General features: G+C 37.3%; 2 protein-coding genes across 15 annotated transcripts in view; one reads left to right on the top strand and one right to left on the bottom strand.

Annotated features, from left to right (window-relative positions):
* PKIA (cAMP-dependent protein kinase inhibitor alpha) overlaps window positions 1-12660 on the top strand; it is a 99921-nt gene extending 87261 nt beyond the window's left edge. For both annotated transcript variants that reach the window (XM_086335426.1, XM_086335425.1), the window contains 2 exons: window positions 5240-5417; window positions 9177-12660. In XM_086335426.1, coding sequence (XP_086191552.1) covers window positions 5267-5417; window positions 9177-9256 — 231 coding nt within the window. In that variant the 5' untranslated portion in view covers window positions 5240-5266 and the 3' untranslated portion in view covers window positions 9257-12660. The remainder of the gene's footprint in view (window positions 1-5239; window positions 5418-9176) is intronic.
* LOC147359316 (uncharacterized) overlaps window positions 1-18909 on the bottom strand; it is a 96813-nt gene that overhangs the window by 35414 nt on the left and 42490 nt on the right. For 5 of the 13 annotated variants that reach the window (XR_015140231.1, XR_015140238.1, XR_015140235.1 and 2 more), the window contains one exon: window positions 3100-3310. The exons of 1 other annotated variant lie outside the window; for it this stretch is intronic. Coding sequence is in view for 2 of the 12 variants with exons in the window: in XM_086335422.1 (XP_086191548.1) it covers window positions 3171-3310 (140 nt within the window). In the remaining 10 variants the exon portion in view is untranslated. Of the gene's footprint in view, window positions 1-3099; window positions 6098-11881; window positions 12931-18909 lie in introns of those variants that run through there. 7 more of the 13 variants (XR_015140232.1, XR_015140234.1, XR_015140233.1 and 4 more) reach the window with 4 other exon arrangements.

Raw genomic sequence — 18909 nt, 5'->3', positions numbered from 1 at the left:
CATCATTCCTTCCAAAGAAATCCCAGGGCTGATCTCCTTCAGAATGGACTGGTTGGATCTCCTTGCAGTCCAAGAGACTCTCAAGAGTCTTCTCCAACACCACAGTTCAAAAGCATCAATTCTTCGGCGCTCAGCTTTCTTCACAGTCCAACTCTCACATCCATACATGACCACTGGAAAAACCATAGCCTTGACTAGACGGACCTTTTTTGGCAAAGTAACATCTCTACTTTTCAGTATGCTGTCTAGGTTGGTCATAACTTTCCTTCCAAGGAGTAAGCATCTTTTAATTTCATGGCTCTTAAACAGGCACAAATCAGGGCCCATGGGAATACTAACTGATGAGATAGGGGAAAGAAAACAAAGAGAAGATGGGATTTGGCTGAATTTTGATGGCTAAATCCATTTCAATAGGCAAGTTTGGGGATTTCCCTGGTGGTCCAGTGGTTAAGATTATGCTCCCAATGCAGGGGGCATGGGTTCAATTCCTGGTCAGGATGATTAAGACCATGCATGCTGCCCTCTCCCCCACCCCAAAAAACAAGCAGACTAACAGACTTGAACAAATGCACCATCAGAGAAGATCTGGGAAGATAAATGTATTATTCTGTAACATACAAAGTGTGAGAGTGAGTGGTTAAAGTTAATGCACCAGAAGTGGGTTCTTCCCAGGTTATGGGAAAACTCAGCACTAATCCTGGTGAGAGTTTTTCTTATGTTTTACAGAGAATAATTATAAGTGACATCAAATAAAAACCAACATGACTTGGCAAATGATTAGACATGGATATTAAGTAAAGAAATAACTAAAAAATTGAGGTAGCAAAAAGTCAGACATGACTGAGCAACTAAGCACAGCATAGCACATGGTCAACATGGGGTATTAATGAAGCAGATTTTCTCTATTTGTGTGTTTTATTATTGTCTAACTTTTTCTTATTGAATTTGAAATGTTTGCAAAACCAAGTGGAAGTCCCTATTCAGCAGCCAGTTCCTCATGTGTGTGAGGAGCTTGGGAGAACATTCTATATAGAAGATGCATACTTTTTTTTTTTTAAGATGCATACTTTTGTATTATCCATAGTGAGAAATTAGAAGCATTGAAATTAGATGAGTTATTCAAGTCAGTAAGTAAACAAGGTCAATGACTGATTCTAAATCTCCACAAAATGTGCCCTTATTTCTAAAGATGACCCTAGAAAGGGAAATCTGTAAAGAATACAAAAGTCAAATGGGATGGAACCAGGACAGTATGAAAGCTAAGTAAGTGACAGCTGTTGTTTTTTTCTTTTTTAATCAGTACTTTTCCACCATGTGCCAAACACTGTGTTAGGCTCTTGAGATACATAATCCAAGTAAATTTTCATGATCATCATGGGAACTAAGTATATTATCATATCTATAAATAAAGAACTGAGTACAGAGGGATTAGACATGACATAACAAGTAAATGGAAACTCTAGACTCAAATACAGATACATCTGATTCCTATTTTGCCCCTATACCTTTTAATTTGTGCTAGGGGAGAGTTTTGAGGAGAATGTAACTAGCAGTATCATGTCACAGAGAGCTCAAACAGGATGGACCCTCACAAGAACCTTGAAGCAGTTATTTAATGTTAATACAGATCATTTAGTGATCTGTAAGAAAGTAGTCTCTGTAAAAATAATAATAATAATAATAATCCTATACAAAGGCCAGTGGAATAGAAAAATTCTAAAGGTTGGGTCAAGAAAAATGAGAAAATAAAAGTAGCCGAACCCTTCTGATAAGTTTGATGAAGGAAAGAGAAGGTAGTGCAGAGATGTATGAAGGTTGAGGAAAGGGTATTGAGTTGAATGGTTGGTTCAGTTTTTTAAGTAAGGTAACACTTGAACATGCTTATAAACTCAAAGAAGAAATCCAGAGGAGAAAAAAGACACAAATTACCGAGGGTGGGGGTGTAGGGGATGGATTCAGCAAGGTCCTATTGGAGGTAATAAGAAATAGAAACAATTTGTCATTGTTGTTCAGTCGCTAAGTCGTGTCTGCCTCTGTGACTCCATGGACCGTAGCACCCCAGGTTCCTCTGTCCTCCACTGTCTCCTGGAGTTTACTCAAATTCATGACCCTCGAGTCAGTGATGCCATCCAGCCATGTCATGCTCTGTTGCCCTCCTCTCCTGTCTTCAATCTTTCCCAGCATCAGGGTCTTTTCCAATGAGTCAGGTTTTCACATCAGGTGGCCAAAGTATTGGAGCTTTAGCTTCAGAATCAGTCCTTCCAATGACTATTCAGGTTTGATTTCCTTTAGGATTGACTTGTTTTGTCTCCTTGAAGTTCAAGGGACTCTCAAGAGTTCTCCAGCATCACCATTTGAAAGTATCCATTCTTTAGTGCTCAACTTGTTTATGTTCCAACTTTTACATCTGTACATGACTACCAGAAAAACCATAGTTTGACTATACAGATCTTTGTCAGCAAAGTGATGTCTCTCCTTTTTGATATGCTGTCTAGGTTTGTCATAGTTTTCCTTCCAAGGAGCAAACATCTTTTACTTTCATAGAACCAGTTGCTGCTAAGTCACTTTAGTCGTGTCCGACTCTGTGTGACCCCATAGACGGCAGCCCACCAGGTTCCCCCGTCCCTGGGATTCTCCAGGCAAGAACACTGGAGTGGGTTGCCATTTCCTTCTCCAAAGCATGGAAGTGAAAAGTGAAAGTGAAGTTGCTCAGTCGTGTCCGACTTAGCGACCCCATGGACTGCAGCTTACCAGGCTCCTCCATCCATGGGGTTTTCCAGGCAAGAGTACTGGAGTGGGGTGCCATTGCCTTCTCCTCATAGAATCAGTAGCATGCCTTAAAAAAGAAAGCAGCTAGTTTATCTAGAAAAAAAAATAGTGATTTGCAGAGAAGTATATTTGAGATAGGAAAAAAATTAAGAGAACTTGTAACAGATATTCTAATCTTTTCCAAGAAGAAAGATTCAGAGTCATCTCTTAAGGCAGGTAGTATCTGGTTGTGTGGAGTAGAAAGGGTTTGAAATGCTTCCCACAGAGAGCAGCATAGTGAAGAGTCAACCACAGTGAAACAAAAGAATTTCTGCACAACTCATATACAAATAATTGAGTAAAAAATGTTTAGTTGAGCCAATTGGCACAATTTTGTGGCTTTTTCTGGTAACACTCAGTCATCAAGTAATGAGATCAAGGAAAGTGCACCGTGCTGTTTTCCGGGTGATGTTTAGGAACGTCAGGGTGACAGTAGAGCAAAGGCAGTTCTTGATGCTAATAAGACACTGCATGAAGTGGCGGGCAGTTGATCCACACTGCGCTAAGAGGAAACGAAAAGGAAAGAAGGTTAAAGAAATTAAAGATATGACCAGTGTGAAGAATAGATTCATTGAGAGTAAGGGGAAAAGAAAAAAAAAAAAACATGGTAATGGTCACAGAAGGGAATTCCAAATTCAAGATTCTATAAATGATAGAGTTTTGAATGATCATTTTTTTTTTAAACTCTCACTTCAAGTGTCACTACTGATTATGTCATCCAGCTGTCCTGCTTTACTTATTAGAAAATGGAAGGCCAGAAGGTCAAGTGATTTTTTTTTTTTTACTATCAGTCCATGACCCAATGGCAAAGCCAGGACTAAACCTAGGCTCTTCTGAGAAGCATTTGGAGATTTTATTAAATCTCCATTAAATCACATTGGCATAAAGAAGAATGGTAAATATAGTCAAGTGATTGGAAACCAATGTTATCCATAATATAGTCACAGTAAAGTGTGCAGTATTCATATATTGCCTATTTCAAAGCTTGCATTATGCTCTTCCCTTTTTCCTCTTTCAGCTTGCTCTTACAGGAGAGATTTCCCCAGATTAAATTAATAGCTCTCTAGTTACACACCGGAAGAAGAACTAAGTCTTAAGGAAGGTGCTTGACTACCATCCCGAACTGCACTGTAAATGGCATCTATGTATTTCAAAGTGACATTTATTTATTTCAGCATGTCCATGATGGGTTCCACAATTTTAGCTTCTTCTGCATTTCATATATTTTGAAAAATTTCCTTTCTCTTGATTATTGGTTATGCGTTTTTAAACTGTCATCAAATGTACTTTGAATCTCTAGGAGTAGGAGAGAAATCGTGTTATTTTAAAATTCTGTTTAAACAAAATCAATCCAACAGAAATTCATTATTCATATCTTAATATTCATCTGCCATTGACCTTCAGGAAAAGATATGGGTTTTTAACATAGAAAATGAACTTAAAGACTTAACATTGGTGATCTTTTGTAATTACATGTATCTCATATTCTACTTTGAAAATACTCCTTCATTAAATATTTAAGTATGTGTGTTACCATGTCTGTTTGGGAAAACTCACTTTCATTGACTCCTTTTTAAATTTGAAGGTTTTGTTTCAAAGATTCGATCAAGAAAGATTATTCTTCTCAAGGAACGGCTTACCAAGGGGGCAACGAGGGCGCTATCCTCCTGTACTGAGTGGGAGAAGTATTTGATCATTGGTGTAGTTTAGCATTGCTGGTGCCTGGTGATAATAAAAAGCAAACTGGATTTTGGCCAGTCTTGTTATTGCTCTTAGATTCTCTGCAAGCAACACCCTTGCTTACTACTTACCTCTAGGATGGAACTCTTCCCTTCCACTCCCACCACCTTAGTATGCTACTGATCTCAAGTTCTCCTCTCTGGGGCTGAAGACTGACTAAAATGATATTAGAGAAGGAGAATTTTATGATCTAAACCAGGTGTCCACAAACTGTGTGCTCAGTTGCTCAGTGTATCCAACTGTTTGTGACCCCATGGACTGTAGCACACCAAGTTCCACTTTCCATGGGATTTTCCAGGCAAGAATACTGGAGTGGGTTGCCGTTTCCTACTCCAGCGGCACAAACTATGGCATGCAGGCCAAATCTGGCCGTATGCCTATTTATATAAATACAGTTTGTTTATTACTTTTATTTAATGTATTCTTTCTGGCTGCTTTTGCATTACAACTACAGAGTTGAGTAGTTGGATAAAGACTATGTACTCTCCACACCTAGAATAGTTACTATCAGGCTCTTCACAGAAAACGTTCCCTGACTATCAGTAACCAAAGTATTACTTGATTTGTAGACATGTAAGCAAGACAGTTATTTCACATTCATATTATAGGCCAATAATTTAACAAGTGTTTTTATTAAGTGTTTACCATTGTCCACCATTACATTTACCTATCAATTTTTCTCTTTTTGTAGCCCCTGCTATGTGGATATTTGTTAGCAATGACTGATGTGGAAACTACATATGCAGATTTTATTGCTTCAGGAAGAACGGGTAGAAGAAATGCAATACATGATATCCTGGTTTCCTCTGCAAGTGGCAACAGCAATGAATTAGCCTTGAAATTAGCAGGTCTTGATATCAACAAGACAGGTGAGTTGTTTGACGTCTGTGAAAATGGAGTGATTTGCAGCATTTCACTAAGCAGGATTAAGGCATGAAAAAAAAACACCTTTGGAAGTAACCTAATAGAGTCATAAACAGTTTTATATATAAGGTAAGGTAAGAGGCAGGTACTAATCTCTTAATCACGCCCACTCTGCTATACAGTTTCTTACACAGATGCAGAGGCCTTAATCTGATTTTACTAATGCAATCAATGAAACACATGAGTTTTTTAAAAAATCCTCATCTCTATAAAAGCTCTTAAATATCTTATGAAGAACATTTAACAAAGCTGGAGCTAGGACAATACTGGCCACCTCTAACATTTAACAACATAGATGTTTAACAAGATTCACAGGTGAGTCTGACAGACCTCAATTTCAAGAACCATTTCAAAATAAAAGGGTCTCCAGGACCATTTTTGTTGAGAATGGAAGTAAAATAGTTGGTTACATAAACAAGTTTTAGGTAAGAAGTTCTTTTAGTTTTCCTTGAATCATAGACTGAGTTTGAAAAGCTGTCATATTATCGGGCCCCAAAGTCCTACCCACCAAATCTAACTTTACCAATGAAAAAGTAAAACAAGTTTGACATGTCAAAATACTTCTGAATCCCCTGATAGTTCTTCCATCCATAGCTTTTGCAAGTATCAACGCTGAATGTATTCTCTGAAAAAAAAAAATGTGCAAAAAATCTTTTAAAGTAAAATGCAGTTCATGATTAGGGAACCACTGATCAATTTCTGACTCATGATAACAACTTGATATTGTTGTTGTAACCTCTATGCTATTAGAATTTTTATGCAAAGCCTTCCAGTTATAGTATTGGAAAACTGAGTCAGAATATACACATATGAATGAAATAGCTCGGCAATATTATCTTAAAATGCTTAGGGACAGAACTTTATTCAGTGATTACAGGTCAGCAAGTTATACCTTGGTCTTTTCAAATTCAGGTTGAAAATAAAACCATAACAATCACTTCTATGGAGCACACAGACTGAAGTATATTTTAGTTTTCATTGTTTCTCTATCTTTACTACTGGGAGTTAATTTTTAAAAGTAACTGCTAACTCTGAGAAAGCCTGTAAGGAATCATTCCAATTTGGTGGCATAAAGAAGTAGATATATTTTTTCCATCAATCTTTGAGAATTTGTTAATCTTTTTCATTAAATTTGTATTCTATATAAATATTCTATTTTAAATAATCTACATTAATTTAGCCACTCTTAACATGAGGATATTTTTATTCATAGTGTAGTTTAATTTATTTTTGTTGTTGTTTTCACTGAAATTAAGACCCATTAGCCACAAGACCTTTCTTATACCAGAGATTATAGTCTCAATATACATTATGTTAAAATTTAAATAAATCGAAATTTTATATACATAAATACATTTGTATTTGATGTTAATATACTATAATTGAATATTAATAATTTAAAATAACTCAGAAATCTTTATGCTTCCAGATGTTAAAATATTTCTACATGTTAATTGCAATTCAGTGGGCTCTGAAAGAATTTTGTTTCTCTTAAAAATCACAAAGTCCAGATTAAGGCAAAGTATAAATAGCACTGACTTTGTTATTCTAAATACAAAGACCTAAAAATAATAACTATGACCAAAAGTCTAAAATAATTAAAAAATGACAATTGTACGGTGACAAATTAAATAACACTAGCTGAGAATAGTATGGGACTTCCTCTGTAGTTCCTGAATATTTCGGCTTCTTTTTAAGTTTGTGTTCAACAATATTATTGTCTCATGTTTATCTTGATTTGTTAACAAGCATCTATTTAGCCACAGCTCTGTGTCTGCAGCATTATGCTGAGCCCTGAGAAGTGTCCCTGGATACCCAGAAAGTCCCAAGCCCCATGGAGTCAAGATCCTCATCTTGTATTTATGCAGTCACTTTCATCTTTAATATTCTACTGTCTTGCATCCTCCCTAATATGACTTCTTTCTTTTGGTTGCCACGAGCTTCTCCTGTTTATCAAGTTCTTATTTCATATGATAATCTACACATCTCAGGTTCGGCTATCTGCATACCTTGGGGGCTTCCTCATTGCTCTAATAATGAAAATAGTACATGAACATTCTATATAATGTGTCATATTTTTGAAACTCCTTTAGAACAGAATATGATTTTTATGTGGAAAAACTGCTTTAAATTTCCCTAAAGTATGGTGTGGGCTTCCCTGGTGCCTCAGACAGTAGAGAGAAGCCACCTGCAATTCAGAAGACTGGGTTCCATCCCTGGGTCAGAAGATCCCTTGGAGAAGGGAATGGTTACCCACTCCAGTATTCTTGTCCAGAGAATGCCATGAATAGAGGAGCATGGCGGGCTAATGAGGTTGCAAAGAGTCGTACACGACTGAGCGACTAGGCACAGCACAAAGTATGGTGTATGGTGAGGTGTCTTATATGTACTTGTTAAGCATAAAGGAGAAATTGCCCTCAATGTTTCCAGCTAAATAATGGACAGCCTACTTACCTCTATGAATTTGAGTTAGGCTAATAAATTCTTAGTAAAAATTTGCAAGACCTCCAAATATTTTGTCTGCTAAGCCATGGTTACTTAGTAAACACGTGTAAATATTTAAATCTTTGAATCAAGAATTGCCTGCAGCTTGCACCCATTAAGGTAACCCAATATGAGGAGAAAGCATTTTTTCATTTTGGTGTTTAGATTGTTGCTAAGGGTGCAATTATGAAGGTGGTTTTATTGGATTTGTACATAAGTTCCATCAGGGCAGGCCAGAGGCCATCATAACTATGCAACTAGGGGGTAACCACCTGACATGATGTCCTTCCACTGTTGTTTTTAATTTAAATTAATTAAACCTCTGAGAAGTCAGCTAGGTTATCATCATGTGTTCAAAATAATATAAAACACAATTTTAAAATATTTCTTAAAATAAGACAGTCAAGCATCAAAAGGTAAGCTTGTTCCCCACTTCTTATTTCTGCCTAAAGACACATTTGATTTCTGTAACCAGCGAAATTACAAGTGCCATGCCATGACCTAGCCATGAGATTTCCCAGCTATTTATCAAAAGCATAGAGCATCACTAATCACTTTAAAAACTCAGTTATTTTTTGCCTTTTTGAGCCACGCTCTCCCAGAACCAGAATTAGTCTGCCCTTGAAACATTTAGGGGTTCTGAGGTGGCGCTAGTGGTAAAGAACTTGCCTGCTAATCCAGGAGACGTAAGAGAAATGGGTTCAATCCCTGGGTTGGGAAGATCCCCTGGAGGAGGGTATGGCAACCCACTCCGGTATTCTTGCCTGGAGAATCCATGGACAGAGGAGGATTGTGGACTACAGTCCATGGGATCGCAGTTGGACATGACTGAAGCGGCTTAGCACTGGCACTGAAAACATTTAAGCTGTTTTCTTTCTTTTTAATATTTATTTATTTATTTGTATATTTTGGCTGTGCCAGGTCTTAATTGAGGCATGTGGGATCTTTAGTTGCCACATGCCCAGGGATTGGACCAGGAATTGAACCCGAGCCCCCTGCATTGGGAGCATGGAGTCTTAGCCACTGAGCCACCAGTGGCTAAGTCCTATGGGAAGTCATAAGCTGTTTTCTTAATGGGCCGTTGATTACTAAGAAAATGTACTTTGTATGAGGATTTCAGAATAGAGGATTTCTAAAATTTCCAAAAAGGTATGTTGAGAGTCAGTAAATAAAAGCAGTCATTTTTATTTTGCCTTTATCCTTGTTTATGTCTCTAACAGAAGGGGAAGAAGATGCACAGCGAAATTCAACAGAACAAAGTGGGGAAGCCCAGGGAGAAGCAGCAAAATCTGAAAGTTAACACTCCACTTTGACCTTCTTCAACACCTGACGATGTCTCCAATCTCCAGGCCTGGCTGGAATGCATTTATGTCCAAGAGTGAAAAGGGGAAGAAGAAAATGGCTGTACTGCTTTGCAGGAACCTGCTTGTTCTGTTAAAAGTGGGGGCAGAGGCTGTGGCTGCAGACAGACTTTTCTCTACCTCTGGCATTAGCAATGGTTGAAATCATGTGGCTTGTGTTTGGATGTCATTTTTGTATGGATCCTTTCACCTGACCATATGATGAAATGCTTGTAGAGAGTAGCAGTGATCTAGATGATGATTCTTCCTGTAGCATCTGGCCCCTCACAATGTCAGAGGATTTAATTGTGTCTAATAGCAAAGGGTTGGTTGAACCCCAGAGTTTAAATATCTCTGGCCTGAGTATTCACCCAGTAAAAGAACCATCCAGAAAGTACTGTTTTTAGCATTATGTATCTGTGTGTTCCTGCTTTGTTATTTACACTGTTTTGTATTGTACAATATAGATGCTCAGCACTGCCCCCCTTCTCCGATTGCTTATGAAAAACAAAAATGATGCACATTACTGTGAATTTTTATACCACTCATTTTTTAAAGGGCTGCCTAAAAATTCTGCTCCATAGCGTGGTGGTGTACACAAGATAGGACACACTTTTTTTTAAAACAATCTGTCCCCTCAATTCACTGCTGATGAATTAAGTCTAACAGATTCATCAGGACTCCTTTGCTTATTATACAGACATTTGAAAATATCCATTAATGTGAATATTACCTGAATTCAGTCTGTTTGGTGTCTGCACAGACCAGAGTTCAGTCTGCAAATTTTGTCTTATTCCCAAATGGAGAACTTTTTCTGACTAATATTTTTATTTCAAATTGTGAGAATTTTTGAGAACTGGGGATATGGGAACGAGAATAGAAAAAATACTAAGCACTGGAAATAGTTTCTTCTCTGGAATCAAATTTCTTACAGTGCTGTATGATACTACTAACATTTGGAGGACAGCTTATCTCCATGGAGCTGAAAAACATGGAGAAAATGACCTTGCAATCATGTGGACACCAATCACAAAAGTAAAGCCCTTGTGTTGTATTTTTCATGTCTTTTTTCAGCCCTATCAGATCCAAATGTTATTATGCACTTTTTAATGTTTGTAAACTTTTACTAATAATTAGTGTGAATTGCATTCTGATACAATAATAATCATCATTAGAAGCTGACAAAATCCTTATTAATACTGTTGATGGCCTCTGCTGTGTTTTGACATCGTGTTTCTTAAATGGAAAGTTTCTATGAGCTGTGTAATCCCTCTGGTCAGTATTATGCAATCATTTCTCAGTGGTAATAAATAAGGCACCAGTGATATGCCAGTGGCTCATGAATTACTGGACACATAGCAGGCAAAAGGAAGACCTTTACAATAAAGACCCACTTAACTGTCCTCAAGGTCTTAGATACCATTCCATATGAAATAGTTTAAGCAGCTTTTCAATGGGTAATCTACCTGGATACACCAGGAACTCAGCCCTCCTTTGTAGTTACATGAAGGATGCAAGGTAAGTTTGCCCTCATCTCTCTCTACAGTACTTTCTGAATGAGTGGGATAGGGACATGGATATCACTTGGTCCTCAAGCATATAGTAAAAAAAAATTAACAGTGTAAGTCTTTGAGAAAATAGGAAAGATTAAATTTTAGAGTACTTCCTTCTGCTTAACCCAATAGGATCCAAAATATCCAGTTAATATTCAAGCACATCCACCTATTTTACACTCACAAGTGGAAAAAGAAGCTCCTGAAGCTATTGTAGACAATTTCTGGTAGTCCGTTTAACACATTCAACCCATACAATCACTTTTACAGTATCCTTATTTATTATACTCAGATTTTTTGTGAATGTAGGTAAAGTTCTCTCCATCCTTAAAATTGTGGAATTCCAAAATTGATTTCATGTGATTTTGTAAAGTTTAGGACTAGTGCTGAGTATATGTGGAGGATTTCTATTCCTGTGTGATATATTAATGCATGTGGTATCATGCTTGTCTTTGAATATCTATAGTTGCTAAATTGTGAAGTCATATGGAGCTTTTGAATTATTTTTGACCTCTTACTGCTACTTTGTATGCTATATTCAAACCCAGAAAAAAACCCCTATATTCCCAAGCCAGAAAATTACCAAAAGATTCACATCCTAAAACGTTGCTCAGCAAAAGTTCATATGATCTTCCAAGTTTTACCATAATATCTTTTACTTGAAAGTCAATAATATACATGGAATTGATACTTTAAGGAAAGAATAGGGAAAGAAGGAAAGAGTAGAAAACTAAGACATTGATCTGATAATACACATTGAATGCCTGTTAACCAACTGATTTTATGCTATTCACTTCACCAGCACATATTCTCCCATTTAATCCTCAAACAATTCAGTTAAAGAGGTACTATTACTCCATTTCACAAATCAGGAAATTAAGATTGAATAAGGTATAAGTTTTACAAACTTAAAAAGCTAATAAATGATGAAATAAAAATTGAACCTGTGTTTAACTCCTGAGACTTTTCTACTACACATGCCATAAATCTGAAGCCAGTTACAGAGCATGTTTATCTGGAAGGGAACTTTTAGGGGTGGACCAGATCCATCTTCATATTTTAGAAGAGGAAATAGTCCTGAAAAGGCATTTGTTTTTCTCAAGGTTACCTAGATGAGCAATAACATAGATGTGAATAGCAATTGTATTTTTAAAAAATAATAATAAATTTAATTAAAACATTTTTTGAGTTATTCTTCCCAAAAGACATTTTTTCCTGAAATAAAGTCTGCTAACTTAGCATGGTTTAGATTTTTTATGTTCCATGCTACTCATTTTGTTTAACTAGAAATGTGAAAATTTCAGGTTTTCAACTGATGTGCAACAGGTGTAAACTTTTCAAATTTACCCTTTGTCAGTTTTAAGCATCCTGGGCTGACATATTGATATCATAAATTCATAGAAATGGTTTTCAGCAGATAAGAGGCAGGAAACCTCCAATTTTTAGGTAGCACCCCTAGAGCTGTGCACAGTAAATGCTCGACACCTGTGTCTTACTGAGACACAGTGGAAATGCACTGGTTTAGAACATAAATGATATTGTTCTCTCTGGAGAAGCAATAAGAGGTAAAGAAATGTAACTGCAGGCAGTGGTTTCTGACTGAAGTCACTAGTAATAGGGTGGAAATGTCTAATCATCAAGTGAAAACAGGAAAGGAACTATGTCTATGATGTCTTAATAGGCCCTAAACTGTTCTTTAATTATGAGTGGCAGTCTCTGAAGTCATTTGTGAGCTTGTATGACTTTTGTATTTAGCGATGTTGCATGCTCACATACTTGATATTAAAAATAATACATTTTTCTGAAATGTACGCAGTCTATTAAGAGTATTTATTGAACACACATTATGTACATGATGCTCCGGAAAGTGCTGCGGGTGACAGAGGAGAAGGCCAAAGCTCAGTCATCCTATGGTGGACGTACCCAGCATTCCAGCCCCACTTTTCCTGGCCTCTACGCCAATAACGTTCACCTGCATCCCATGCTGGTAGCCCACTTCCTGGACTTCATCACCTATCAGAGACATCCCACCTCTCCAAATATTGAACTCCAACAGCACTGCTGTCTTCTTACTTGCTCACCTGCAGGACAGTGGTTTTCAATCAAAATAAACACAGATGTTTTTCAGAATCTTCTTTAAGTTTTTACAGGGCTCCCTCCTCTCTCTGCACACACGCAGATACATTTATGCACAAATAACCTTCTTCTCCTTGGAAACATTCCCTGTGAGAGTTTGATATCTTTTTCCTTCCCTCCCACCCCCACCTCCACACTTTAAGAACCACTTATCTAGAAGAAGTTCAAGGTTTTCTGATGAACCCACCCTGTTCACTGAAAAACTAAAATGAATCAACAAGAAGGAAGAAAGAATGCTCACAGACACATAGGGTTTTACTATATTATGGATAACAGGATAGAAGAGCAAAAAGTATAACTCTTATCTTAGTGTTGCTTTCTTTTCAAAGTATTTTTCCCACATACAGAGACCAGGGCAGGGCTTAGGAGAAAACAAGCACCAAATAGCACTCAGCCTGAATTCAGGCAAAGATATAAGCCAAAGGCAGTAAAGGGTGTGTATCTTTAAGTTCTTCTTACTCAGGTCACCAGGATAAAATAACTACATAGGAATTTGGGACAAAATACTAGCAAACAATGCAACCGGTTTGCGTTAGTCTCTCGTGTCTCTTGTAAATGTTTTGTATCTGTCTAGTCCAGTACTTTTGCCTGGAAAATTCCATGGATGGAGGAGCCTGGTAGGCTGTAGTCCATGGGGTCGCTAAGAGTCAGATATGACTGAGCGACTTCGCTTTCACTTTTCACTTTCATGCATTGGAGAAGGAAATGGCAACCCACTCCAGTGTTCTTGCCTGGAGAATCCCAGGGACGGGGTAGTCTGGTGGCTGCCATCTATGGGGCCACACACAGTCGGACACGACTGAAGTGACTTAACATAGCATAGCATAGTCCAGGATATCGGAGAAGGCAATGGCACCCCACTCCAGTACTCTTGCCTGTAAAATCCCATGGACAGAGGAGCCTGGTGGGCTGCCGTCTATGGGGTCGCACAGAGTTGGACACGACTGAAGCAACTTAGCAGCAGCAGCAGCAGTCCAGGATATGGGGGTTTGGGGTCCTGGCCATCTCTCATTGTAAAGTTGTAATTAACAAGGATCTGACTATCACTCATTATCTTTCTAATTTGTACCACATCTACTTTCTGATCATATCAAGATAGATATTTTGTCAGCAACTCTTAGCCTGGAATCCCTGGCAATCTTTCTCTTCAATGTTTTCAATTTCCCTTGCTTTCTTGTCTTAGTCTCTCTCTCCTGTCCAATCCACCACAACCAAACCATCTCCCTTCTCTCTGCTTGTCTTCTAGATGACTGAAAAGTTTATAACAATGTTTGTTCATTGTTTGCAACCTCAGTTTAGACAGAGTGCTGCACAGCTCTTTTTTCCTGTCCCTGGGAACAGAGGAAGTTTACCATTTGCTAAGATTATTCCTTCATCTGAAGTTTTAAAACCATTTTCTTTCTTTCGACCTTAACAGGAGGTCTGTTAGTTATCCTTTTCACCGACTTTACCCTTTTCCACAAATGTGCTCAGGTTCTCAAGTTCTCTTTCCTTCACTGCTTGCTTCCTAAAATAACAATCTACATTCCCTGTTTTCATGCTTCTCCTCATTTCTTATTCTCCTGCAGTTTGACTTCCAGCTCATTTTTTTTTTTTTTCATTACTAATGACATCTGACCTCTCGGTAATGGTCAAAGAAGCCCTGGACAGTGAAAATTAAAAAGTGATGTTGTTACAGATGTATCAAGCTTCACCTAAAATGAAAATTAATGATTTTATAATTTTGATTGATATTAGCATGGCACAGTATAGCTATATAATACAAGTCTTCTTGAGGATAAAATCTACATATCCCAAGAAAAAGTCTGTTTTGTCCACCAGGTTCATATCTTCGTATGTACGTGTCTTTTCTCTCTGACAATATTCTCTCCATGTTTCTCAGCTACATCCTCTGATCCTACGGTGTCCATTTCTTCATAGGGGTGATTGTTACTTGTAGGCACTAACCCGGGGCTCATGCATCCAGAGATGGGCACTGTGATGTTTTGGAGTTCTCTGTTTCATTATACCCTGGGATGACTGTCAGTGATATTACCAGTTCCTCCAACAGCAGTCACATACATGCAAAAACACTTAACATCTTTGTACCCAGTCCCATCCTAGTCCTCTGAATTAGACCTCCTGAACAAATATATCAATCCAAATGGTTAAATATAATGGATAGTTCATGTACATTTTATTAGCCAACCCTATGGAATTTAATCTTATTCACCATTGTGTGTGTGTGTTTTTTTTTAAGATGTCTCATTTGCCTTCCTTTTTTTCCCCAGGAGTATTTAGTTTGTTATCTTTTGTCCTTTTCTCTTTGGCAACTCCACACTCTCCTTGATGAGTTCTTTTATTTCCTATGTCCCCACTACCTCCCTAGAATTCCATCTTTATTCCTCTTACCTAACCCCACTGGATGGACATGAGTTTAGGTGAACTCCGGGAATTGGTGATGGACAGGGAGGCCTGGCGTGCTGCAATTCATGGGGTCGCAGAGTCGGACACGACTGAGCGACTGAACTGAACTGAACTGAACCCCACTCTACACTCCTCTTCCACTCCAACATCATTAGTTACCATATTAGCCATGATGATTCCCATGTCCTCATCACTGGCCCAGAGGTCACTCCTAATTACCTGACTTATTGGATAGCTTAACATGGGTTTTCCAAAAGCATCTTAAAATTCAACATTACAACACTAACTCCAGGATATGACACCATTCCCTTACCTGACTTCCTGTGTTACAGATCCCATATAATAGTGCTACTGGTTTCCCATCAACCTTACATCAAAATTCTCAAAACATCTCTTAACTCTTCTTCCTCTAATTTTTTTTTCAGTCCATCCAATTTTAACTACCTCTTGAAACTGCCCACTTCCTTTTGTCTACACTTTAATGCTTTAAATCATTTCCTATCAAGTATGTCTGAGCAATGGCCTGCCTTGTCTGACACTCTTTCTAACCATCTTACAACCAGAAGTATCTTTCTAATAAAAAAGTCACACGGTTTCCCTCCTCTAATTTGACAAATCTTTCAATTTAGCCACCCAACACTTTTTTTGGTATAAGTACCATATTTTATCTTTATATAACTCCTTGGTCTATATTAGCTGTTTTTCCTATCCCTAAGATGTTCTTCATGCTTGTTAGCAAATTCTCATTGATCTTTCAGACTAGCCTAACTTCACCCTTTTTTAAGAGACTTTTGGACTTGCTTCCCCATTCCCAAGCCCTAGGAAACTTACTATTCTATGTATTTTGCTCCCCTAACACTTGGTCTGGAAACATATCTCACTAAACCACAGCTATTTGTTTTCATACGTATCTCTCAAACTAGAATATGAACTCCTTGAGGGCAGCAGCCCTCTTTTATTAATGTTTGTATCTTCATTGTCTATTAGATACTCAACAAATAATTAGAATAAATGTCTGCCCTCCTGAAGCTCACACTATAGTTGAGACACATTTCCACACAGATCTATGAGAGAAAAATTCAGTTCAGAGATAAAGTTAATGTTTGAAAATAGTAAAAGTTGCATAAAATTGCACTGCAGAAAATAAATATTTGATTTCTATCACCTAATCAGTGCAATAAACTTTTAAGATTTCATTCCCAAATTATGCTGCACACACACATACACACGGAGATTTGATATAACTTAGATAGATGAGCTGTTTAATATAGTACAATGTACAAATAAATGAGCAAGTCAAAGTGTGTCATTTAGCTAAGCAATTATCTTGGTAAAGGTATTTATTGGCATTCTGTAGTATGAATTTCCTTCAGTTTGTGGAATTGAGATTACCCAGAAAAGGAGGTTGTATCTTAGTCTCCAGACCTAGGCAACACATTAGCCAGAGAGGAAGATCTCTGGGGAGATGTTCGTGGGCTTTGAACAAGAGTGCATTGGAATTTCTAATATGCTTTACAGAAGTGTACTCTAATATAGACTAATAGCCTAACAAAATAGGAGTTCTGATAAGAATATGATGAATTTTAATGGCAGAACTCCATAGAAAAAAGTGGGAAATAATATAAGAAACATGTTTGTGTATACTCAAGAAAAAAGCACATTGATACATACATATATTTATATATACGCATATGGGTACATGCTCAGTCACTCAATTGTGTATGACTCTTTGCAATTCCAGGGACTGTAGCCCACCAGGCTCCTCTGTCCATGGGATTTCCCAGCAAGAATACTCGAGTGTGTTGCCATTTCCTACTTCAAGGGATCTTCCCCACCCAGGGATGGAACCCACATATCTTGTACTGGCAGGTGGCTTCATTACAACTGAGCCACCTGGGAAACCCATATATACACATATATATAACCTTAAGTTATTTTCCCCAAATATTGTATCATTTGAAAAAAAACAGAAAAGTAGTAGTAATCAAATTAACACTGGAAACCTAACAGGACTAAAGAAGTATCCTGTACTTTTTTGACTGTGAAACAAATAAAAATGGCCAAGGTAATGGTGTAGGTAATTTTTAACAGAACACATGTTTGCACTTTGGCTGCCATGATTCATTTTACACATTTCACTTGAGTAGGATGGTGTGACTATTATGACTGTCCCATTAAATTTCTAAGTTTTCTTTTACTCTGCATGCTCTTTGAAATCCATAAAACAATATATAACTGTGAATTTTAAGAGCATAAAAGCTATGTAAAAATAGCTATAGCTAGGGAGTGACAACTTAAACAGAACCTGCCTTCCCAGATGGCCCTAAATAAAATTCAGTAAGTCGTCAAATTTATTTAGGAAATATTTATTGAGCTTTTAGTAAGTTTAAGTCTCTGCATTTGATGCTGTAAGGAGTGAAAATTTTTAAAGACTTTTAAGAAATTTTTAAAATCTTTGATCAGTGAAACTGAATATACAATGGTGACCATGTTTTTTTCTATCAGCATTCCCAGACTTCCCCATCATGACTCCATTCCTCATTGGAAGAATTTTCCTTCTGTTTCCACTGTCTAATGAGAAGCTGCTTTTTGCTCAGCTGACTCTCAGGCCTTTGTAACAAAAGTGGGAGAATAGATCTAGACACAGGTTAAAGTGATGATAAGAGGAAAAAGAAAATTTATGAAGAATCCATACCATAATTGTTCTTTATTGAGTTAATGATTGAAGCAGACTAAAGAAAAGAACAAACAACTAAGTTATCCAGCTAGCATGTTTAAGTCAATTTGTATAATAAAAAGCTAAGAAATAGAGAATTAGAAAAAGCTGTGAAACTAGGTTTCTAGAAGTTTGGGGGGTTTGACAAGAGGCTTCATTGAAGAGAAAAAGAGAGTTGTATCAGTGTAATGTGGATAAAAGACAGAAAAAAAGCAATTTTATAGGCTATTAGCTATAATAGCAATTAATTAGCTATCCTTTACTATTTTCAAAGAGATAAATGTAAATATTGGGAATACCTTTCAATCATTTCTGTGTTTCAGATGAGACTTCTTTTGAATGTGGCTCCACACAAAGAGAGGGCCACATGATACCCTAAGTTTTATTGACATGTACTCATTTAATTGTAATGGTAAGACAAGTACATATATATTTGTAATAAATATCTAAGTATAATGAGCAAATAGTAGATGAACATGGAACATCCCATATAGATTCTTAGGGAGAAATGTCACTCAACAGGAAAGATCAAGTGAAGCACTGGAATGATTTTTTAAAATATATTTATGTATTGAAGAAAGAGAGATTAGACATTTTACATAGGAAACAAAATGACAGAAACAGAGGTCCACAGGTAAAAAAATATGCCATCATATGTATTTTTAAAAACTATCCAAATTAGCTAGAGCATACTCTGAGGAGACATATTTAGACAGATGCAGGAGTAGAAATCTGAGACCCCCAGAAAGGAAACCGGGGAAACCCAGGAGCTGATGAAAGTCACAGAAAACTCAGACCAGCT

Source organism: Bos grunniens, chromosome 14 (assembly GCF_055505025.1).
Source record: "Bos grunniens cultivar Pamir isolate PY7600 chromosome 14, Bosgru_T2T1.0, whole genome shotgun sequence".
NCBI lineage: Eukaryota > Metazoa > Chordata > Mammalia > Artiodactyla > Bovidae > Bos > Bos grunniens.
The sequence above is the reverse complement of the archived record's forward strand: the minus strand, read 5'-3'. Positions and strand labels throughout refer to the sequence as shown.